General features: G+C 47.4%; 1 protein-coding gene across 9 annotated transcripts in view; it reads left to right on the top strand.

The window, feature by feature from the left end:
- The window catches only part of SPATA13 (spermatogenesis associated 13), a 142,724-nt gene extending 119,030 nt beyond the window's left edge, over positions 1–23,694 (top strand). For 8 of the 9 annotated variants that reach the window (XM_036117255.2, XM_078070557.1, XM_036117260.2 and 5 more), the window contains 9 exons: positions 5,120–5,256; positions 6,644–6,823; positions 7,165–7,350; positions 9,068–9,247; positions 11,044–11,276; positions 14,407–14,536; positions 16,423–16,795; positions 17,927–18,001; positions 19,523–23,694. In XM_036117255.2, the coding sequence (XP_035973148.1) occupies positions 5,120–5,256; positions 6,644–6,823; positions 7,165–7,350; positions 9,068–9,247; positions 11,044–11,276; positions 14,407–14,536; positions 16,423–16,795; positions 17,927–18,001; positions 19,523–19,698 (1,670 nt within the window). In that variant the 3' untranslated portion in view covers positions 19,699–23,694. The remainder of the gene's footprint in view (positions 1–5,119; positions 5,257–6,643; positions 6,824–7,164; positions 7,351–9,067; positions 9,248–11,043; positions 11,277–14,406; positions 14,537–16,422; positions 16,796–17,926; positions 18,002–19,522) is intronic. The other variant, XR_013447040.1, reaches the window with a different exon arrangement.
- Positions 23,695–24,736: the final 1,042 nt, after the last annotated feature.

A 24,736-nucleotide genomic window follows, 5' to 3' on the forward strand; every position in this document is an offset into this window, starting at 1 on the left:
TCCTATCGCGGCGTCAGTTACTTATCTGGAAGTTGGGGAAACCAGCAGTAGCCACCACATAGCATTGCCGTGAGGATTATATGAGCCGAGTCACGCGAAACAACACTCTGTGCCTGGCGCATTGTGATGCTGAGGGAAATCATCTTGCACTTGTGCAATGTTTTTCAGTTTATTCAGATAGTGCTTTTATGTATCATTTCACCTGAGGTTCACAGTAATGTAACAATAAGTTACTTGTTGAGGATTTACAAATGACCCCGGGCGATGCCTATTACTATCTGTATTGGACAATTTGGCAGATGAAACATTGAGAAAGAAACTTGACCAAGGACTCAAACTACTAACAAACAAAACACCAGAAATGATTTTTATGCAGCACTGTTATCTGAAGCCAAGTCTGCCTGCCCCAAAGCCCTGCTCTTGGACTATGTGTTGGTTGTATTTTCATCCATCCATCCAGCAAATACTTAGTGAGTGCCTGTGTGTGTCAGGCAGTGGCCGGGTACTGGAAATACAGTTAAGAACAAAGCTGACAAAATCACTGCCTTTATGTAGTTTGCATTTTAGTTGGAGAGACAGACAGCACACAAAGTATATTAGATGGTCAGAGATGCTGTGGAGAGAAATGAATCCGGAAAGAAGAGCAGGGGTGGAGAGAGGGGTGGTTTTGAACGGGCTGGTCAGGGAGGGACTTGCCTGAGTCTTGTGTGCTTGGGGGAGGATATCAGGCCCAGGGAACAGCGACCCCGGACAGGGGAGAGCCGGGCCAGGAAGCGAGCTGCCAACAGAGCCAGAGCTGAGTGACAGGGCTAGGAAGTGCAGAGTGTGTTTGCGGTGGGGTTGGGGGGCCCATCTTCAGGGTCTTGGCCTTTCTCCCCTGGATGGTTTGGAGTGGTGGAGTGTCAGGATGGCTCTAGCTACTTTGGGGAGAATCACAGCTAGCGGGGAGGGGCTGCTGGGGTGACCTGGCTGGAGAGATGGGAGAGCAGTGAGAACAAGCCAGATTCTGCACCTGTTCTCAGGGGGAGTCAGGATTTGCTGATGAGCTGGATGTGGGATGTGCGAGGCAGAAGAAAAAGGATGACCTCTGAATAGATAAAACGTGTAAACTTACTCCCATTTTACAGACGGGAAAACTGAGGTTGGAAGAGGATAAACACCTGGCGCCAAGGTCATTTAGCTAGAAAGTCAGTAAAGCTAGGGTATTTGCCCAGGTATTTTTACTCCACATTCCTTAGGCTTCCACCGCAGGCCTCCTGCCCTACCTCACTTACCCACTGGAAGACTAAGTCAGCTGACCCCACCTAGCCCCTAGAACCATCTTGTTTCTGTGATGATTAGTAAACATTAATCCACACTGTGGAAATCTTTCTCATGGTGCAGCTCAACCAGAGATAGTTTTCTAAGTGTTTATGAAAGCAACTCAGACCATTCAGTAGATGAAAATCTCCAGACAGCTTTAGGCCACTACCTCTTGTGGAGGTTTAGCATTTTTTCAATGGAATCCCTTTCTCATTAGACTCCTGTAAATTGTGAGTTTGTGCGTTATCTCCACTGGCTTATTCCCCCCCCTTACTGATTTTCATAGCAACAGCCAGATCAGATGGTAAAGACTTCTCCCTGGAAAATGGTGTTCAGTGGGTGTTTGAGGGAAAAAGTGTCATTTTCAGGGCTTTGTTGTGGAGAGGAGGCCCAGGTACCTTTCTTTTCTTGGAGTTTCCCTCCTTTTGGCTCCGTAGCCACGGCTGAAAAATGATAGGATGAATGCCACCGGTCCAGGTTGTGCCAGATCAGTGTTGGCTAAGGCAAGAGCAGTAGAACAGCTCAGCTGTTGGGGGGTAGCTGCTGGGCCTGGTAGTCCAGCAGCCGCTCCAAGGCTTCCGGTGGTTTAGTGGGGTTTTTTTGGTTTTGGTTTTGGTTTTGGTTTTTGGTATTGGTTTTTGTAGTCTAATAAGAAAGACTCATGCGTGTACAAAGTTTATATTTGCTTCCTCAAGACTTTCTCCCTCCACCCCTCTCCCCCAAGTACACACACCAGGAAAGTGCCCTAGACTGGGTGACCTCATGTTCTCTGCCTGCAAGCACTCTGACCACAGCATAGGAGGCCGAAGTACCAGACGGTATCCAGGTTCTTACACAGCTCACGCACACTTCTCAGACAAGGTGGCCTTTCTCCAGGGCCCCACTCAAACCACCCCCCCCCCACCAGCATTGGGCAACAGACCCACCTCCAGCATCGCACTCCAGAGGAATGCCCTGCTGTGTGGCATCGCCTCCCACTGGGGACGGACACACACTCGGGTGCACACGCACACCTGCAGTTGGCTCCCCGCTGCCCACTTGCCTGCACTCCCCTCGTCTGGACCACCTGCATTGCCGTGGCCAGGTGCTGCCTCTCTTCCATGATGAATCAGTCAACAAGCTAGGGGTCTGCCAGGCATTGCCAAGGGTCTGGAGAGCTTCCGTCTGCTTCTAGACTTTGTGGTCAGCCCCAGGGACATTCCTCCCCTGCATCCATTCGTCCTTGAGGCAGCTCACTTGTATGTACCCCTCTCAGATACAGGCTCTGATCTTCCCTGAATGAGACTGAGGAGACGGAGGGTTGGTTGGAGAGACTGGTACCGAGGTGCCGCACCAGGGAATGGCGAGGAGAACTGAAATTCAAGGATGTTGTTTGTGCAGGTCGAGCTGACAGCAGAGCAATGGAGGATGAAGTCAATGATGACTTGGAAAATCCCAAGTTACTGGTAGAATTAACAAGAAAGCAAAGTCAAAGAAGATAGTGTGGGGACACCTGGGTGGCTCAGTCAGTTAAGCCTCTGCCTTCGGCTTGGGTCATGATCACAGGGTCCTGGGATCAAATCCCGCCATCAGGCTCCTTGCTCAGTGGGGAGTGTGCTTCTCCCTCTGCCTGCCACTCCCCCTGCTTGTGCTCTCTCTCTCTGACGAATAAATAAATAAATAAATAAATAAATAAATAAATAAATAAAATCTTAATAAAAAAATATTTGTAAAACAAACAAAAAAAGAGGCCAGTGTGCTGGGAAGGAGGAAGGCTGGTTTGAGATCGCAGTGGGAGAGTGCTCTCTGCTCTTGCCTTTTGCAAGGACTTGCAAATCTGGATTTCTAGTAACTACCCTCAGGAGACAGGTCTTCTTTCTCAACTAAACAACTTTTTTTTTTAATGAGATATTTCTATTCCTTATTTTGTACTAAGTCTTCAAAATCTGACATGCCTTTTACATTTGCAGCCCATCCCATCTGGACGAGCTGCATTGCAGGTAGTCCACAGACCCGTCCAGCCCCAGACCATGGCCCCACGCTCTGCATACCAGGCCCCGTGGCTTCCCTCCTGTCACTTCAGCCAGGCTGCTATCGTGAACAACTTTTTAAAAGAAACACAGTCCGGGGGCACCTGGGTGGCTCAGTTGGTTAAGTGTCCGACTCTGGATTTTGGTTCAGGTCAGATCTCAGGGTCATGAGATGGAGCCCCACCTCGGGCTCTGTGCTGGGCATGGAGCCTGCTTAAGATTCTCTGCCTCCCTCACCCTCTGCCCCTCCCCCCACTCCATTTGCACACACACACTCTCTCAAAAAACTTAAAAATAAAAAAATAAAAGCAACACAGTCTGTAAACTGAGCCTAAAATTCTTACACTAAAACAACGATAACTATTGAAAAAGGTTTGCAACAATGGGTGGTGATCAACACCATGAAAATTAGCTCTAGGATCATATTACATGTGTCAGATTCTTAAGTTTTCCTCACCGCGCACGGACAGGACTACAATTATGATGATGAATTCAGGCCAAGTAAAGGAAACTAGGGAGATACAGGGAGTACCTCCAGGCCCTCCCTCACCCGACTGTGGCAGGGTCCTTCTCTAGCCCGGCTCCCACCACATGCGCTGCCATCATCACAGAACCCTCTTTTAGGGAGTCCCAACCATGAATCAAAGATGCTAGGAACTTGACACACACCACCACCTCATTCTCCAAAGAGAAAGAAAATAGTTTGTGCAACAGAAGGAGGAAGCTCAGAGAGAGGAAGTTGCTGGGTCCCATGCCTGTAGAGGGGCAGGGCTAGAATTCAGACCAGGCTCTGGGACTCTCAGACCCGTTCTATAGTGTTAGGGGGCCTGTCTTCAAAACCTGTTGCTTCCTACTCAGAATCCTGAAGGAGCTGCCCCACTGCTCACTGTAGATCCTTGAGGCACCCCTACCACCCACTTTACTTTTCAAGTCTCATCTTCTATTAGATGGACGGGTGTCCATATACCGTGTGCTTCAGATCGAGCCACATTTTGTTCTCAAGAGTCATCTCAAGTATCTTAACAAGCCAGCTACTACCACGAAGGCTTCCTCTGTCTTCTTCACAAGGAATGTTCTTTCTCTTTATAATTCCCCCTGCTGGATGACAGATTAGCCTTGGTGAGAGTAGCCCACTGTCCCAGGAAGAAGAGAAATCTGAATGCCAAGGTGGGCAGTCCAGAATGCTGTACCCATCCTTAAAAGATCTTCTCTCCTTTTTGGCAAAGGTGCTATCTCATTCCTAACCCTGGTATCGTAAGTTCCAACCTTTTCATATTATGGACACCTGGAAAGAATGACTACGTGTTTCCACTTAGGACACTATCAACACCTTTTGATTTTAGTAGCACCACTGCCTTGCAGGTGAAAGGTGGAAGCCACACACTTTTTAAAAATGATTATATTTTCATTTCTTTATCTCCTCAAGCTTACCAACACAGGACTTAGAAATATGATCTGCGTTTTATATATTTTATGTCCACTGTGGAGCACATATTGCCAGCCAGATCACACATAGTTTACTCAGTATCCTAAGTGACAAAATAATGCTGTGTGTTAACATCGGCAGTCTTCTCTGAAATGCTCTCCTTCCCGCTCACTGTAACACTCGACCCCGGCTCCGCGCATGACTGCTACCTTTGGATCGATAGATCTGTAGGAGTTTTCTAAAGATGTCTTATTCTGGGTACGACACAAATGATTGCTTCCCCTTGGGGGCATGTTCTCAAAGGTCATTTATTTTGTCATTAAAATGTTTTTTTTTGTTAGCTGTGTCCTTTTAACCATAAACCATGCCATTTCTTTTCTAGTTTCTTCAGATGGAGGTGCAGAGTCTGCGGCCTTAGTGGATGACAACGGCAGTGAGGAGGACTATAGCTATGAAGACCTGTGCCAGGCCAACCCCAGATACCTACAGCCGGGTGGGGAGCAGCTGGCCATCAACGAGGTACTGGGGTCACACTCAACAGTGGCGAGCCTTGGATGCTCCATTTTCAGGGGGCAGAATCACTTCAGACTTTGCCCTCGTGGTTCTTCTTTTCCTCTCTCTCTCTTTTTAAAAAGATTTATTTATTACAGAGCGAGCGAGCATGAGTTGGGGGAGGAGCAGAGGGAGAGAATCTCAAGCAGACTCCCCGCTGAGCATAGAGCCCAACGTGGGGCTCGATTCCTTATCCCTGGGATCATGACCTGAGTCGAAATCAGGAGCCGGACGCCTGGCTGACTGAGCCACGCAATGGTGCCCCCCTTGATTATTTCTTACCAAACATATTCTAAAACCTAGAACTCTGACATTCTAGCATTTTCGAGGATCGTTTAAGTTTTCCAGATAACTAAAGCTCGCTCACCGCTCTACTTAATAAAGGCAGCGACTGCTGCTTGGTGTTTGGGGAGTGCTTTTCAGTTTACAAAATGCTGTTCCTAACATTATCTCAGAAAGATCTCACAGCCAATCTAAGAGGTAGATGTTAAAATTGCAGTTATTACCCGTATTTTAATATTCTGAAACTAAGAGGCTGTGTCATTTGCTAGTAAAAGGCAGAGCTGAAATTAACCACATATTTCTCACTACAAATCGGGTGTTCTTTCCACCACTGTGCATCTTCAGCCCTTTTTATGGAAATCTTTCCAGAAGGCACTTACTAGCTTTCGGAGTTCTTGAATTGAGCATGTGGAGTGTCAGTTCTCAGTGAGTTAGCATCTCCGTTAGTAATACCAGTTGTTGCTGTAGAATATGATGATGTCCCGGGGTGCTGAGGGGACCTGCAGCCATCCACCCCTGTGGCTGACTAACAGGTGAGTTGTGTCTATCCTTTCCTTTTTAAAGTAGCTGTTAAATATCTGTAGATCAGGCTGTGTTCTCTTGAATGGTTGTAGATGATAAAGTGAGATTAAAATTTTATTCAGACTGTGAATGAAGTCTGAGGAGTAAGTTCTAGGGGAAGTCGTGAGGGTCTTGCAATAAAGTATGTGCATAATCATTAGAGGCCTGGCTCCGTGTTGTCTGCTCAGAAACCATTTTGGGGGTGAATATTCCAGATATTCACATTCATTAGGTAACTGACATATAGATCAGTGAGCCATTTTTATACTGTCTTATAAAAAAGAAAAGTAGATTTGGGGTTTCCTTTAAGAGCGTATGAGAGACGCCCACCTCATTTTGTTTTCCATAATACGGAAACTCATTTTGTGTAACAGTCAAACGTGAAGTATTGACCACAAGCCAACAGTGTGTGCAAGTATGAGGTAGAAGGTGTCCATGCCCCTCCTGGGAGAGCACGTCCCTTGCCCTTCTGCCTGCCTGGTTTTGCACTAAGCACGTGTCCCCATTACAGCTGATCGGTGATGGCAGTGTGGTCTGCGCAGAAGCCCTGTGGGACCACGTGACCATGGATGACCAGGAACTGGGCTTCAAGGCAGGAGATGTCATCCAGGTTCTGGAAGCCTCTAACAAGGACTGGTGGTGGGGCCGGAATGAGGACAAGGAAGCCTGGTTCCCTGCAAGCTTTGTCAGAGTAAGTGTGCGGCGCTTACAAGCCCTTCTCACGACGGTCTGTGGGGGAGTGGTAGAACCGTGCTGTCAGGCTCAAGCCCACTCAGTCAGTGCAGGTTCAGTTCTTTGTAATCATTTAAATGAAAGCTTTCAGAAATTAGACTGGGTTGAAGGAAACATTTCAACCATGGTCATCTGGTTGTTTGGCATTGCTGCCATGCTTGGAGCCACTGGCCCAGCCATGGCTCTGCCAAGGACTTGAAGACTTAGCCTCGGGCCAGGCTGTCTTGCTCACAGCCTGGAGAAGTGGAAACCTGGGGGGCCTTCCCCCCAAGTCACTTGTCACCTGTGTGTGGCCCGCAGTTGCGTGTCAATCAGGAAGAACTGTCAGAGAATTCCAGCAGCACCCAGGGCGAGGAGCAGGAGAAGGATGCCGGCAAGAACCGCCACAAACACTCGGAGAGCAAGCACCAGATGAGGACCAACGTCATCCAGGAGATCATGAACACTGAGCGGGTGTACATCAAGCACCTCAAGGACATCTGTGAGGTAAGACCCCAGGCCCTGTGGCCTGGCCACAGTGGACCTCAGTCAGACCCTCATTTTATATACTTACTTTTTTGTAGTCTTCCCTTCTCCTTGCCCCTTTCTGCCCACGTGGTCCCTGCACAGACTCCGCCCTCATTAAATACTTGTCTGCCCTGGTGAGCATCAGTGGCTCTCTGTTGTAGTCAGTTTTCTTTTCTGGGCACTATGCAACTATCTCTCTGAGGACTGACTTCCCGAGGTTATTCAGAGTGAACGACTTTCAGAGGAGGCAACACCCTTTCAGTGAAACCCACGTAATTTTACAAAGGTCTGTCACTGTTTACAATCCCACTACATCTAGTCACTGACTCACAGATTAGGTTCTGAGTCATGTAGATGCAGACCAAAAAAAAAAGAAAAATCGGTTTTACTTAGTGACATCCTAGGCCATGTTCTGCAGTGTCATAGTATTCTACTGTGTGGTAAATTCTATTTCTCCCGTGATATTCTTTGTCTCTGTGGGTTCTGTATGAGCCTGACACTACACTGGTGTTGGCCCTGTCTCCTCATTCCGCTGTCCTGGCTGTGAATGCTGAGTTCTGCACTCTCAGCTCAGCTGCAAACATTCAGCGCTGAAGACAAGCTGAAGCGAGACAAGTGCCCATTTTGGAATCGGATTAACTGGCCCCATAAAGATTGAGCGATGTTTATCTTATTGATGCTAACCATCTTGTTCCATGTAAGTGTCTAGTTAAGGGAGTTTCTTTAAACTGCCATTTTAGGAAAATAAGTCATGGCTAATGATTGTTGAGCTTTGACTTTGTGCCGTCCCTCAACCTGGATTAACTTCTGCAAACGCTCTCATCAGCTGGTCCTATTATCACCAACCCCCCCCCCCATTACAGATGAGGGAACTGAGGTACATAGCAAGTAAAGTGGTGGGGTAGGGATTTCAACCAGTCTGCCTTAGAGCCTGTATTTTGAACCTTTACATTGTCTTTCTATTAAAGTTCATACCAAATAGTCAGTGGTATGTATTTTATCAGCCAGGCCACTTAGGCTGTGTAATTACAAGATGCTGATGTGGGGATAAGTATTACACATATTTATGGCTTTTCCTTCCCACCACACTAACTCCTACCCCAGCCATAGTACAACTAGGGGGAGAGTGAATAGTACTCTAATCCGTGCAGGCCTAGGATTAAAGATCTGCAGCTTTATGCTCTATATAGAAAGTAGGTGATGGTGGAATCCTTGGGTAAGATCTTCTTGGCTCTTTGCCGTGACACTGAGCTGGCTGCATGAGCTGCTCAGCAAGCTGTGGCTTTCTATATTTGACAGGTCTTCTCAGCTGTGAAATGAAATTAGGGATGGGAGAATGATTATCTTAAGAGTTTAGAAAAAAGTGTGACAGTCCCAATGTTGGAGCTTTAATATTTGAAACCAAGCAACTTTGTTTCAGGAGCATAATCTGAAAACTTTATTATATAGTTTCTTGCTTTACACATCCAGCCACATGCACCTGTTCTCTTCCCTTCTGTTTTTAAAATATTCATAGCACCCTGGAGTCACGGAGGTATGTTTATCCCAACAGGGACCCGTAGGGTTAAAATAATTTTCTTTCATTCAAATCCCTTCCAAGATAATGGCTTTGGGCCCCAAAAGCTATATTATTCAACTAAATAATTTCTGTGACTCTGCAGATTAATTTTTAAAAGTTTACTTTGCTGTTTTGCAGGGCTATATTCGACAGTGTCGCAAGCACACGGGAATGTTCACTGTTGCACAACTAGCCACCATTTTTGGAAACATTGAAGATATTTACAAATTCCAAAGAAAGTTCCTGAAAGACCTTGAGAAACAATACAATAAAGAGGAACCTCATTTAAGTGAAATAGGATCCTGCTTTCTTCAACATGTATGTCACCTGTTATTTCTTATTAATATAACATCCGGTTAAATAATTTTGAAATGTTTCTCCATTCTAGAAAGGAGTCCTTCTTGTTCTGTTTTGTTTCTTGCTTTGTTTGCTGGATTAATCTTCTAGGGAATGGAGATGTCAGCTGTAAATTAAGTTGCTTGGCTTATATGGTTAGCCTTTACCTAAATACCTCCAGATTTCAGAATCTTCCCACTTTTATGCAGCTTTGAGGGTTTTAGGAGGTTGTGTTTGGAGTAATTTCTCATAATACCTATTAAGGGACTATTGTATGTTAAGCAGTGTTTCCAGGGTTTGCTTATATTAGCTTGGGTACTGCTACGGAGAAGGTATGATTATTTTCCCCATTTTCCCCATGCAGAAACTATAGCCCAGAGAGTAACTGACGCAAGGTCACACCTGAGTAAGGGGCAGGTGTGGATTCAGACCGAGGTGTGTGGCTCTGGGACCCCTGCTTGGGGCACCGAAAGTGCCTCAGAACAGTCTTGTGATCATGGCGAGCTTATAACTGGGGAGCGACTGCCCGTGTCTAATACTAAGAGGTTTCAGAGGAAGGAGACTTTATTCCCAGCCCAGTGGGTGTAATCATTGGACTAGTGACAGCAGTGACGACAGCTACCTCCTCGGGTGGCGGTACCGACCGCAGTGACTACACAGAGGCAGTGGACGCCGAGCGGACCCTCCGGAGTGGGTTAACTTTAAACAGCTGAAAATAATGCTGTGGTGGCCGCAGCGGCAGAAGATCAGCCCCACGAGCGCACCGGGCCTGTTTGGCCAGAGCAGAAGGTTCCAAGAGAGAGGCTTCAGAGGTCAGCGAAGGTCAGGCTGCAGTGGGGGCAGGGCCTGGGGAAGGTGGAGCCTCTGGATTGTGTGGGCCTTGCGGCAGAGTCTAGCTGAGGGACGAGGTGTGGCTGCTGCGTTCCGGGCAGAGGGGGCCGGGGTAGGGGTGGCTGCCGTGGGCATGCGGAAGGACAGCCATGTCGGCGTGGGAATTTCTGAGAACCAGCTGACGAAACTGGTCTTGGGGAACATCGAAAAGCGGCAGTCCGACCCGCCTGCAGGTCGTTGGGTCTCAAAGAATTGATGGGTGGGTTAGGAGAACCTGTCTTGTAGGGAAGTAGGAGTCTGGTGGGAGACGTGTCGTGTTGAGCATGGATAAGGACAAACCGTGGGGCGGGCGCAGGCTGCAGGGCCCACAGCTGTGGGCAGGGGAGACGACTGCGAGCCTGGCCGCCATGGAAGCCGGGGGAAGCCCAGGCTGAGCGCACGGGGCTGGCAGGGCGGCGGCAGCCTGCGAGCGAGAAGCGGAGGAGAAGGGAGGTGGGCGGGGGGCTTTCGATCGGACGTCAGAGGGGACAGCGTGTGGAAGCCAGGTTGGTAGGATGTTAAAGAGGGGCGCAGTGAGGGGAGCGGGTGGTGGCTTCGAATGCTCACTTGGTCATGGGCACGACCACGTCTATCAGAGGACGACGGGGAGAGAGTTGGATTTGTGCCTAGTGCCTGCCTTTTCCTTAGAGCAGAGCTAGGGCGGACACGGTGGTGGCAGCGGGTGCCGCTCTCCCAGGAAAGCCACGTGAGACTTTTGGGGTACACGGAAGGGGCCTTCGAGTGGGACCAGGGCGCCGAGTCCTAGAGCCCCCACCCCGCAAAGATAGCCTCTCCTCCCTTCCAGCCACTCCCAGCCCCAGTCTGTACATTCCCCCCGCCCCCCCGCCCGAAGACATCATGGCCCGATGCCTGCCAATAACCTGACGCCGCTGCGCTTCCCTTCCCAGCAAGAGGGCTTTGCCATCTATTCCGAGTACTGTAACAACCATCCGGGCGCCTGCGCCGAGCTGTCCAACCTGATGAAGCAGGGCAGGTACAGACACTTCTTTGAAGCTTGCCGCCTGCTCCAGCAGATGATCGACATCGCCATCGACGGCTTCCTGCTCACCCCAGTGCAGAAGATCTGCAAGTACCCCCTGCAGCTGGCCGAGCTGCTCAAGTACACCACGCAGGAGCACAGGTGAGGGCGGCGCGCGCGCCACGGGCCCGACGCGACGCAGCCTCTCTCGGCCGCGCGCCCTGGGTCCCCGGGCCGGCGCTCAGGGCTGCGCGGAGCGGCGGCGGCAGGCGGGCTTAGGTGTCCTCCTGACACTCTGGGTTAGCCTCATGGAAGAAATTGTCACCTTGCTTAGAATGTTCAAGATTATGAGGTCTTGAAACAGGGTCATTGAAGAGGCTCCAGAATATCCATTCCTAGAGATACTAAAAAATTAAGAATAATTCTTAAACTGTGTCATGAGCACACAGGGATTTGTATTGTACTGTTGGTCCTTAAAACTGATGTCTGATCCTCTTTTGTAGCTACTCTGTAGTTAAAAGAACAATTTTTAAAAGACACCAGTGTGAATACAGTTTCAGAAATACTTTGCTTCCGGTCCTAGGGCAGCTCACCCTCAGAGCAGTATCATGTATTGCAACAAAAAGTTACTTTACAGAAGGGTGAGGACTACCAAAGTTTAAACTTCTGAAGAGTGGGGAATCTCAAGGATACAGTTAGTGAAGGGTTAGCTTGGAGAAGCATCCCGCTGAGGTCCTGTTCATCTCTAAGCCCTTTCTTTTTTTTAAAGATTTATTTATTTTAAAGAAAGACAGAGGGAGAGACCATGCGTGGCAGGGGGAAGGGCAGAGGGAGAGAGAGAGAGAATCAAGGTAGATTCTGCTGGGCGCAGAGCCCAACACAGGGCTTGATCTCACAACCCTGAGACCATGACCTGAACCAAAACCAGTTAGACACTCAACTGACTGAGCCACCCAAGTGCCCCAAGACCTTTCTTGCCCAACCTGGGTGCTTGCTCCGTCTCCGTGATCTGTTCCGCCCCATCCCCTTGTGCTTGGACATGGGGCTTCTCATCATGGTTACCCGGATGCTCCATTTCCTTGTGGGACTTGCTTTGTCCTTAACTAAGTTCTTCTAGGGGAGCCAAAAAGTTATCCATTGCTTAGTTAATAACAACTCCCTGTTTTCCTGCATGTGCAGAATAATGTATAACCATGCTGTGGTTTTTTGTAAGATCTCACCCATTCATTGTTGGAATGGGCATGCCATCCTATGCCATTCCCCGAGATGTGCAGTTCCCAACTGTGTGGTGCCTTTAGGTGGCACTGGTTGGGTCATTGCTGTGTTCTCACCAGGCCAGAACCGGAATGCCAGTGGGCAAGGTTTTAGGATAAAGCTTACTGTTTTAGGTAAGAACCACACTTCACCCGTGACATCCGTGTCACTGGTACAAAGCTTTCAGTGCGCCTGCAGCCCTCGAACAGACGATCTGGAGAGGTTCTAGTATTGGGGGCGGGGGGACAGGGTTGTACCCAGAGGAAATGTGCTGTGCCAAACCACAACAGTTGTGGGCTTTAACAGCTAAGTGTCGCCCTGAGAGCAGTCAGATTATCCGTGGCAGCGCCTGGCCCCGCAGGGTGTGCAGCACGGAGCTTGCTTTCATCCTGTCTGCTGCCGGACTCCTGTGTGGCCATGGGGCTTGCAAAGGGGATCTTTTTGCAATTAGAGTGGAAGCTGGAAGGAAAAAAAGAGCTAGGTTGCCAAACAGTAGAACCTAGATGTGGATGTCCATTTAAAAAATTAAGATTAAAGGAATAAGAGAAAGGAGTTCATTGAAATAGATAAAAGGGAAGAGAGCTATATACATATATTTTTTTTCTTTTTCTGATGGAAAAATCAGAAAACTTGAGTGCAAGGAAAATAGCAAAGTCAAGAGAGCCACAAATTTGCAGAAAATGTTAAAGAATAAAAACACACGATGATGAGGAGCTAGAGAAAACATATAAGAGAATAAGAAGCAGAGACATCTTGACAGACGGGGGCAAGCAGATTGGTACATTCCAAGATGGGCAAGGTATGACCAAGAGTCTATACATCATCCTTCAGCAGTTAATTTTTCTCTTTTAAGGGCATTTTTCACTATGAGGCGTTTGCATACTTTGGCTATTTTCCCAAAAAAAAAAAAAAAATCCTTTTAAAGGAAATGACAGAAAACCCATTTCCTTGTCTTCAGGAAAACAAGACAATTTTTTTTTTTCCCAAAAAAAACATTATACTCTGCCTCTTTCCTAGAATTGACAGAAAAACTCGTAGGAAAAATGTACAATTATTTTGTACACTTTCTTCATTGCTGGAGGCCTGGGGTGACTGGTTGCTCCATTATTTGGACAGTCCCCTTGTGTCTATTTTGTTCTTCCTTTGTGCTCTGCTGCTGAGTGTGAATAGGCCTGTCTAGAGGCAGCAGGGTCTGCCTTGTGGGGGAATGCCCAGGGACTTCCCAGGGGCTGAGTTATTTGTGTTTGGTAAATAGACAATAGAATCTGCTTCCAAGGCTTTCTTTCCTTGCTGAGCAGGAGGATCTAATTCGGTGCCACTGAGATCCAAAGGCTCTGTCTATCTCATAAGACACAGGAAAGTGCTGGAAAGTAAAGAATTCAGTTCATTAGCTAGATGATTGGTTTACGTGTCCCCAAATTATTAACGCTGAGCAAAACCTGAACGTCAAACTTTCCAGTACAAGCCACGCTCTGCTGTAGTCTGTGTGGTGATTAGAACTGTAGTTTGTTTTCCTGGTACCTACAGTTTTAGAGGCTAGTTCACCACGTCAGGCCTCTGTGGCTTGTGTCCTCTTTGTGTCCCTTTCTTGAACATCTTAGAAGATGAGACTCAGAGCAAATAATTACTCTTGGGAATGGTTAGTGATTATTAAAGTACTTTATATAGCAAAACTGGCTATCTGAGAACCAAAACAGTCATAAAGACTGTCCTTTCTTTATTAGTGAAAATAATCCATTGTCACTGTGACTAAAACTTATTTCTTGTGGCCTTTACTTTCATTCATTGTGATTTCTGGGAAATGAATGAAAACATTCTCATTCCGAAGAATTCTGGATTGCATTCAGTCAGTTCCCTTAACCTATGGAGACTGTGGTCTATTCATGGAGGAACGAGAAAAAGGAAACAATGGCCATTATTTAAATGCTACTTTATCTAGACTATTAGTATACAAAATCCAGGATGGAGTGTATTACTTTGTCGGCCCGGCTTTGTGAGTTTCAGGTTATATGGTTAAAATGAACCTCCTACTTTACAGTGACTACAGCAACATAAAGGCAGCCTATGAAGCCATGAAGAACGTAGCCTGTCTGATCAATGAGCGCAAGCGCAGGCTGGAAAGCATAGACAAGATAGCACGGTGGCAGGTGTCCATCGTAGGCTGGGAGGTAAGTGAGCACCCCTTCCTGCACCTGCCCCGCCGCCCAGCACTGCTCACGCCCTCCCTCACTCTGGTCTAGTTTGATGACATACTGTGACATCCTGTGATTGATACGTTATATTCTTGGCTTTAATGGTATATATATTTTGAAGCAGGTGGTTGAACTTAACAGTCAGCTACTTTACCAGTAACTCACTTCCACCAAAAAATCAACTCTGAAGAGTGTCTGTAATTAATTTATTGTTTACGCTCTGTCTCTCCTGCTAGAAAGTACGCTCCATCAGAGCAACTAGAGAACATTTTTAAAGTCTTATTTATTTGACAGTGAGAACGAGTTGGGGGTGGGGAAAAGCAGAGGGAGAGAGTCTTAAACAGACTTTGATCTGAATGCGGAGCGGGACATGGGGCTCGATCTCATGACCCTGAGATCACGACCTGAGCCTAAACCGAGGGTTGGACCCTTAACTGACGGTGCCACCCAGGAGCCCCTGGAGAACATTTAAAATACAAACAGTGTGGTAGGAGTATGGACTCTGGACTCACACTGCCTGTGTTTGAATTGGGTATGATCTGGGCAAGATTAAGATTTTCATCCTTAAGATGGGGTTGAAAATATTAGCTATATCCATAGAGCTCTCATGAGGATTATATAAGACGGTGGCAAATGCAGTGCTTGGCTCGCGCTGTCATGATGGTCCTGTGTGCATATGTGCGCACACATGCACAAACATTTATTTATAAAAACAACGCTGATTGTGTTTACCACATGCCTGGCACTGGTCTAAACCATTTTTATATGTGAACTCATTTAATCCTCTCAATAATCCTATGAGGTAGGAGCTACTGTTACTCCCATTTAACAGATAGGGAAATAGAAACATGGCAAGATTAAGTGGCTTGCTCGAACAACTAATGTTGTTCTGATTTTTTTCAGACCAAGCACAATTCATCGTACATTAAACTAATTGGTCAGAACTCACTGTCCCTAAGGATTAAGAGAGTTTGGATTGGGAAGTTAGGTTTTTAACTAAAGTAGGTTATAGCAGTGAACGTTGGAAAGAAATACGTCTATTTCAGGCGCCGTAGAGCCTTCTGGAGCTTGGATGGGCCCTTAGACATCACTGTGTTTAACTCTCTTACTTTGTAAGTGAAGAATCTGGGGCACAGAATTGCTCTAGGCAAGCAAGTAGAAGAACTATTTTGGAGTCAAGCTTTTTTGCCTCCACAAAATATTGTGTATGACTAGGATTGAAGGAGGATAAAATCTTATAAATCAAAGGCCAGTGTTGTACCAAATACCACACAGTTCCATTGGGTTAGACCCAACCTAATACTGTAAAGATGTGTTTTTCCCTTGTGTTCTTGGACTGTGACATTTAGGGGATAATTTATTGTCAGAAGTTTACCGATACCTTGCTGGCAATTTGCTGTCTGGTCTTTTGTTTCCAAGATCCTAAGCTAGTTATTACTCTGGGAGCCACTATACATACCAGACTCAAAAGCCAGAGCCCCAGAGTCTGTAGCATTAAGTGCCCCCCGTAGAAAGCCTCCTTGGTGTCCTTATTCTCCGGGGAGCAGCCATTCCAGACTGATTGGAGCCCATTCATCCAGCGCGTTTATCACCAGTCCTTCCTTGTAAGGAAGGCCCTTCGGATGACACAGAGGCACTGTAACATTTTCCCACAGGGTAGGAAATAAAAGAAGTTTCACACACAAGGAGACGAACCACCCGAGGTGTAAGTGGCCTTTTTTTCACCCTGCTGAGCTGTGACCGGACCTCCTGTAACTGGAAAGTCGGAGAAAGACTGTGTGTCAGGACTTGTTCTTGTATCCGTGACACAGTCTCAAGGAATCCAAATGGGAAGGTCTTAAAATATGTGTCCGTCCTTGCAGGGGCTGGATATCCTAGACCGAAGTTCCGAACTGATCCATTCTGGGGAGCTGACCAAAATCACCAAGCACGGCAAGAGCCAGCAGCGGACGTTCTTCCTGTTTGACCACCAGCTGGTGTCCTGCAAGAAGGACCTGCTGCGCAGGGACGTGCTCTACTACAGAGGCCGCACGGACATGGATGAGGTGCAGCTCGTGGACCTGGAGGACGGACGGGACAAGGACTGGAACCTCAACGTGAAGAACGCTTTCAAGCTCGTCAGCAAAACCACTGACGAAGTTCATCTGTTTTGTGCCAAAAAGCAAGAGGACAAGGCGCGGTGGCTGCAGGCCTGCGGGGATGAGAGGCGGCGCGTGCAGGAGGACCGCGAGATGGGTGAGCAGCGCCTCCGCCTTCCGGCCTCAGGCGCCGGCCCCAGAGGCCAGCCCCCTCCCAGAGTGAAACGGCCCCCCCGGCAAAAAGAAGCAGGATCCGCAAATCCTGAATACAGTTGACCCTTGAACAACGTGGGGGTTGGGGCGCCGACCCCCCCCACACGGTCAGAAATCCAAATGTAACTCTGGACTCCCCCAGAACTTCACTCTCCTAGCCCACTGCTGACCGGAAGCCTTACCGATAACACAGTCCGTTAACACACATCTGTGTTATATGCATTATATGCTCTATTCTTACGATAAAGTCAGGGGAAAATGTTGTTAAGAAAATCATAAGGAAAGGAAATGCATTTACAGCACTGCCCTGTATTTATCAAGAGAACCCCACGTATAAGTGGACCCACGCGGTCCAACCCCATGTTGCTCGAGGGTCAGCTGTGCTTCTAAGCCTGCTGCGGGACAGGCGTGGCAGCTCGGGTTCCTACGGGCGGCGTTTGGTCGGCGTCTGTCGTCGGTGCTCGCGCTGCCCCACGGCACCCGTTAACGTGTCCTGCTTGGCAGGATGTCGTCCTAGTGTCCGTCCTGGTGACAGTCCTTGCTCCTTCTCCATTTGTAATCTTTTCAACCTCTTACAGTTCCTCGAGGAGTAAGGTTCTTTGCTGTGGGTTATGTTGAACACCTCAGGGTTAGTATGGGTTCTGGTTCTGGTTTTACTCTGTAATGGCATCACTTGTTTGTTTGGGGTTTTTTTTTTTTTTCATTTTATTTAAATTCAATTAATTAACATGTAGTGTATTATTAGTTTTAGAGGTAGAGTTCAGTGATTCACCCGTTGCATAGAACACCCAGTGCTCATTACATCACATGCCCTCCTTAATGCCCATCACCCTGTTACCCAGCCCCCGCCCCCTCCCCTCCAGCAGCCCTCAGTTTGCTTCCTATGGTTAAGAGTCTCATATAGTTTATCTCCCTCTCTGATTTCATCTTATTTTATTTTTCCTTCCCTTCCCCTATGATCCTTTGTTTTGTTTCTTAAATTCCACATATGAGTGAAATCATATGATAACTGTCTTTCTCTGATTGACTTATTTCACCTGTTTTGAATGTTTCTCATGTCTGTTCCTAAATCCAGGAATGGAAATTTCAGAAAATCAAAAGAAACTCGCCATGTTAAATGCTCAAAAGGCAGGACACGGAAAATCAAAAGGTAAGTTTTGAAGAAGGCTTCATCTCCTTATCTCCTTCATGTATATTAGTAGGGGAATTAAAATCGCGAATGTCTGAGGTCGTCAGCGCACTGATGACCAGCTCTCAACAACAGAGAGACGTACAGGTGAAACTCAAAATGATAGACACCCGCCCCCCCCCCCCCACAAATGGGTGGTTTAGAATAATCTGCATTTGGTTTTGAGTGTGAGTACGCTTCAGTATTTGCTGACATTTGAACATGAGCCTGTAAGATGTGTTTTGAATTGGCACCGAAGAGCTTCGGCACCTCCCCATCCTGAGGTTGTGCTGGCGTTCTTCCTCCGGCCAACCAGTTCAGCGGTCTAAGGCAAACCAGCAGCTCCTGTGTGTCTCGGGCACACGTGGAGGAAATCTCCAGCCCCAAACTCCTTATCAGTGCAGGCTGCGTTCTAGTGTAGGTAAGAAGAAAGGTCTAAAAATCCAGTACATCGAGAAATGAGCTGAAAAGAAGACACACTAGCTTATTTAGAGCAAGGACTCCCTACCCTCCGTGCACATTAGAATTGCCTGAGCAGCTACTGAAGATGACCAATACTCAGGTCATGCCCCATCGTCCTGATGCGCAAAGATTTTTTTACAGTGCCGATAATACACATGATGTCACCCAACAGGAATAAAATAATAAGGATTTTTATTCCAAAAACATTTGTTATATTCTTAGAACCTTTTTTTCAGATTGACTTCCTACTCTTAAGAACAATTTATCCTCTGAAATGTGTCCCATTCCGGATTTTCGTAACTGAAAGTGCAAAAGGAAGACCCAATTAAGCCCAGGATGGTGATGTGCCATCAGCTGAGGGCCAAGAAGAATTCATTACCAAAACAACCCTTAGCATTCCCATTTCCCTGTTCCCTCCGCTCAAAGGCAGAATTCCCACCACCCCCCCTACCACGAAGTGATAAATACCTTTGAAGAGAAAAAAACCCTGTCTTGTTCTTTTTTTGAATCTCCACTTCAGTGGCAGGTGACCAGTAAATATCCATTTGTTAGAATGTAGTAGCTGGTGTCCGCATCTTCCAGGAGTCACTGGCTCAGCAACTAGGCACCGAAATGGAAAGAACGTGGGTGGTGGTGGGTGGTCCCCTGCCAGGCACCTCTCACCGGGGAAGGCCGGGAGAGCCTTGTGGCAGATCAGGGCCAGGATACCTTCTGAACTGAGTCCTGGCTCCTTCTAAGAGCACGCTCCTTCCTCCTGTCCCTCTGACTTTGACGGTTAGCTTGTGATCCCGGAGCTCATTGTGCTAGGCCTTTCTCATTACCTCTGTGCAGATTTAAAATGCCTATTCCAATTAAACCGTTTCGATTAAGCGTTCTCAGCGCGTTCCTAGCTCCCTTCATTCTCACAGCAACTGGTAGGTAGGCTTCTAGATGTACTTTGCGTTCATATGAATTAAGGATCAAATTAAGAACTCAAGTCTTCCTTTTCGGCTAACGAGTGACGCTGGGTCCATGTTCCACCCTTCTCCCCTCTCGAGTTAGGCTACAGCGGATGCCCCGTGGCCCCGCCACACCAGAGCCTGCACCCCCTTCACCAGCGCCACGTCACCGTGCCCACCAGCGTCCCCCAGCAGCAGGTGTTTGCCCTGGCCGAGCCCAAGAGGAAGCCGTCGCTCTTCTGGCACACGTTCAACAAACTCACCCCTTTCAAGAAGTGAAAACGGGAGGCCATGCATTGGCTGAGGTGTCTGTAAAGAGGAGAACCATTTCTGTGTGTTCAACCCAGTGCTGAAAACTTCCTTTGGGGATGGGTGAAGAATAGAAGGTCTTGGATGTGACCGAGGTGCCTCTGAAGATCCAGCTCCTTGGAAGGGAGACGGAGGTCATGATGCATGGCCCTGATGTCCACGAGACCCCTCTGGGACCTGTGCCAAGGTGGCTGGGCCGCGAGAGCCCGTGACCTGCTCTGCGGTGAAGCCGAGCTGTGACCCCAGTGGGCATCGCTGATGACGGGCACGCTCCCTGCTGCCATTCCTGAGGAGGGCCTCGATTACAGTGCCACTTTGGCATGTGGATTCCCAGGGGACAGTCGTGATGGGGTTGGTACGGTAGCGTCTCGCCAGCACGGGCAAGCTGTAGCTGTCTTCCACAGTAGTAGGCGACGTAGCGCCGCGGAGCAGAGCAGATGGCCGTGGTGTCCCCTGGTGTCCCCTGAATTGTTACCAAGTGGTAGTGCCGGCTTCCTCTGGCGAGGTGCGTTCCCGACAGGCTAGAGGGAGAAGCGCAATGAATCCCTCCCGTGGAACACGGTCTGGGTGCCTTCAGCATCCTGAGGAGGCAGCCGCTTTCCAGGGAGAAAGTGCAAAACCCTACCACGGGGTGGACTGTCCTTCTCGAGTCAGGTCCCCTCCCGCGGTGTGTGTGCAGCGTGTGACTCTCCAGACAGAAATCACACCTGCTTGCACGTCATGACCTAAGGAACTAATCAGACCTATCCGTTTGCAATATAAAAACCCATTTACTTAATTTTCAGGTAAGCGAGATACGCACACGCGCCTGTGGAAAGGCATGTTCAGAGCGTCAGTGCGTTCTCCCCACCCGTTGTTTCTGGCGTCCCCACCAGTTAAGTTACAGTGACTTGAACATTCCACCCAGAAAACATGCGGTTCCCAGCAGCCCACCTTCCTCAGGATTCGAAGCCGACTTTGTTGCATAAACCCCAAATGGTAGTGCTAACCCCGCCCTTATTAACCTGTCGGGAGGGTTCTGAAGGTTCTTTCTCTATTAAGAGACCTTAACAACAGTACATCTAGACTCAGACATGGCTGTCTTTTTAACGAAGGCCACATGGGCTGATACGTGGTAACAGTAATCTCCTTCTCTTTGTCTATATTGTAAATGTTGATGAAAATAACTTTTAAATATGTCTGGAGAAGACAGGTTCTGCAAGGGAGAGGCCATTTAAATGTACTTAGTGCACTGGACAGGGGTATCGTAGTCCACACTTCGGTTTTCTGTGTGAGAATCCCCTTTTCGTACGCTAGTCTCAGAAAGTCCCATTTTCCAGTAGGCCCGTGCTGGAGTGTAAACAAACCCGTAACATCCTAGACAAAGGTAGAACCTGTGCCTCCAAACGTCTGGTCCCTCCTTCCCTCCCCACCTTCTGCCCTGCCCAGGACCGGTCCCGAAGGAGGTGACATCATGCATCAAGAAGCCCTAATCCTGGACGTCGGAGTGGGCCTTAGAGCACCAACTGGAAATGTTTTCTGGTCAGCCTCAGTGCTTGCTCCCTTGTACGTAGGATGGCTGCAAGGTTGTGCTGCCCTGGGGTCACCGACCCCGGGGCGACTTCTCTGGACCGTGATACCCAGTGTCCCAGGATAGAGGTGGCTTCTGTGAGGAAGCTTCCCAGGAGGTACTGTGGCTCCGAGCGTATGAGCGCGCGCGCGCGTGTGTGTGTGTGTGTGCACGCACGTGTTGTTTCTTTTTGGCTGGACCTCTTGATTTTAGTTGCATTTATATAACTGACCTTTTTATTAAGAAGATGTAATGATCTATTTTGAAAACTACACTTAAAATGCTTTTTGTGGACCCCTCAGCAATAATAATTCTAGGAGTCTCTGTGCTGAACAGAGTTGTTTGTATATACAACAATTTTGAATAGTTTTTATTTTTTTTAATAATAAGAAAATTAGGGAAGAAAAGAGAACCATTTGCTTATGTTACATTTTCAGTGAGGGTTCAATTCAAGTAAAGAACTTAATGGGCTCCCATTTACTAATGTTTCCTAATGCGCAGTGAAGTGCTTTCAGTTCTGTGACAAGTCCCGCTGTATTTCCCACCCGAGCCCGAACTTCCGGTTGCCCCCTGTCCCTCCGGGGACTCTCCAGCAGAAGCAGAAAGCTGGGTCCCGGCGCCACCCCCGTGAGCTCAGTGTGGTGTGAAGAGTCAGTCGATACAGTACCCACCCTGAATGGGTCCTGCTTGGCCTTTACTGGTGATTTTGAAAAATGAGAAATTGTTTAAAATCTATGTAGCTTGAGTTTTATTACCAAATGCATGAGTTCGGTAAAGAATAGTGGCTCAAGTATTCGAATTTTAGGTTTGCCCCACTTTCCTTCTTGATGTAAGTCCTGTGTTCCACTTGGTAAGAAGACGAGAGAAACCAAGAGCTCCCAAATGGATTTTGTATGGATTTCATTGGGAATCTTGCTTTCTCCCTTCTTTTTCCTCACTCTAACCCCGTATTGCATAATATGGATGTCCCCACAACACACACACACACACACACACTCTCTCTCTCTCTCTTTCTCTCTCTCTCTGTCTGTCTCACAAAGATAGCAAAACACTTTGACAAATCTCACCTAATTTATTATTTATGTTTCAGAACCTGTTGGAAGACAGTTGAAATGGCCTTGGGTCAAAAGCAACCCTCTTGATTTTCATCATACCTAAAATGCACAACCAACTTGCAGTAAATCGTAAACAGTCATAAAATGGAATATTTGTAAAATCTTAGAGAAATAGCATTCTTCGTCTTTGGCCTACAAGTAAGCAAAAGACTGGCAGCAATGTGCCAGAGCTTTCCTGGGGTCCCTTCTTCCTAGTTTTATTTTCAGTAAATCTCTTTTCCCCGGTAGGTCTGATTTTGTCGTTGAAAACATTTCACCCCCGTCTCCACGCTATTTCTGAATATTGTTGTGCCTTTTTATACCTAATCCAGATGAAGACCAACTCCATGCCTGTTCAGAAAATCCCCTCAATCCTACACCGCTGTTGTCTAGACACAAAGCAGAAGTGCATTTAATTCGAACTTTGTTTCACAATAGAAATCTTTTCTAAAAGCCATGGTCCAGCATTTATCTGCTGGGAAACTCTCCATGCCCAAATGGCTGATATTTCTCAGTACACATCAACTTAGTTATGTAGCCAGAATAGAACAGCCTGATTACTTGGGGTTAAGGAGAAAATTGCTGTCTTGTTATTTTATGGACGAGGGGAGATACAGCTGTGTCCCTCACAGGACAGCACTAACAAGCATGGATACGTGTCCTTCTGATGGCTGACAGGCCAGGGACGCTGGGCACAGATCAGCTGGGTCAAACTGCTCAAAAGCATTGGTCCCTATAAGCTTAACGTACACATGTTCTCATTAAAATTCCACTTGGCTAATGCTGTTATTCTCAGGATGCATGCAGTGAAAGTAGAGATCAAACAGTTTTGAGAAGAATAAGTAGCAACTATCCTATCTTAAAAGGAAAAACACAGAAACTTACATATTTGATGCAAATGTTTTTAGTTACAACACACTTGACGTTATTGTCCTTAGTTATCTCCTAGGCATCGACATTTGTATTTAGAAAATACTTTAACGGATTCTGTAATTTAATAATTGGTCTTTTTTGTAAATATTAGCATTGGTTGTGTTTGACTTACCTCTTTTGCAGGCTTTTAGTAACCTTTTCCTTGAATTTAACGCAACATCAAGACAATGTTAAGTCACGTGACAGCTTCCAAACTGATGATTCGCTGTTGACAGCTGAAGTATGTTGTACAAGACTGCTATAACTTGACCTGTATTTCTGTTGAATGAAGTTTTTGTAAAAAAAAAAATATATATTATTTACAATGTTATTTGAATGATTTCTTGTAAATGCTGTGAATCTATATCTGTTGTTTTGTATCTGTATATTAAAGTTAATTTGCCAAACTGGTTCCAGTAATGCATCTGAGTAGTAAAATAAGACATATATATGCATGTATTTTAAGTAGAGAGCAAGTGTTAGGCGGGTTTCTGGCATTTAGAGCTCATTTCCTGTCTGGACATCAATAGACTTCTTTTCAGTAAAAATTCATCCATTGGTGAGCAGGCTTAAGCCACTAGATAGGTATGGGAGAAAGGGCTCCCAGGGGAACAGGGAGGAGCCACTTGCCTGAAAAAGTCACCACAGGTTGGATAAAGCCAAACCCAGAGCGCTACGGCCTGCTTGCTCTCCTGCTCCTGATGGTGGACCAAAGATGAACCGCGCGTGCCTTTATATACACTTTCCATTTCAGAGCTGCTACCCAGTGGGGATGAGGCCGCTTCACCAGGACAGCTGCTGCTTACCCTTTGGGGGCAGGGAACGTTCGAATTTCCTCTCTAATTAACAGCTAGAGAAGTTAAGTAAATAGCCCATTGTTTGCTGTGACTGTAATCAGAAAAGTATTCCTATGAAAGTTGCCAAGCCACGAGTCCCCTAGTCCCCACTGTTTGTTTGTTTACTCTCAACATGCACCTACTGAAACCGATCTGCTCCCCCTCCTTGGGCTGCACTGGGAGAGAGGGTTGGCTTAGGGGTGGGGATGGGGAGGGGAAGCACTGGGAACCTGAAAGCCTGCCTCTCCAGGGTGGCTTCCAGGGACCAAGCTGGTGCCCTATGGAGGAAGGGGTGAAAAGAGGGTAGTGAAACTTTCTAGAAGAGCTGAGGGGGAGAGGGCCTCGCATGACAGCCACCTGCCCTGTGCATTCAGGAGGCAAGCTGAAATGGGTAATCCTCCAAAGGAGCACGTGGTCAGAGAAGGAGGCAGGCACAGAAAGGTGTGATGAAAATTCAGCGTGGATTATGCAACACTAGGGGTGTGTTCAAGTTACGGCCTATGGCCTTCGAGGAGCTGAGTCCTCTCATCTGGTGTCAGGGCAGGAAGGTGGCCCAGGAGGCATCCTGGAGGGCTAACCCAGCACGGCAGGGCCCCTGCGTGTGTTGCTTGAATCAA

Source organism: Halichoerus grypus, chromosome 4 (genome assembly GCF_964656455.1).
Source record: "Halichoerus grypus chromosome 4, mHalGry1.hap1.1, whole genome shotgun sequence".
Classification (NCBI taxonomy): domain Eukaryota; kingdom Metazoa; phylum Chordata; class Mammalia; order Carnivora; family Phocidae; genus Halichoerus; species Halichoerus grypus.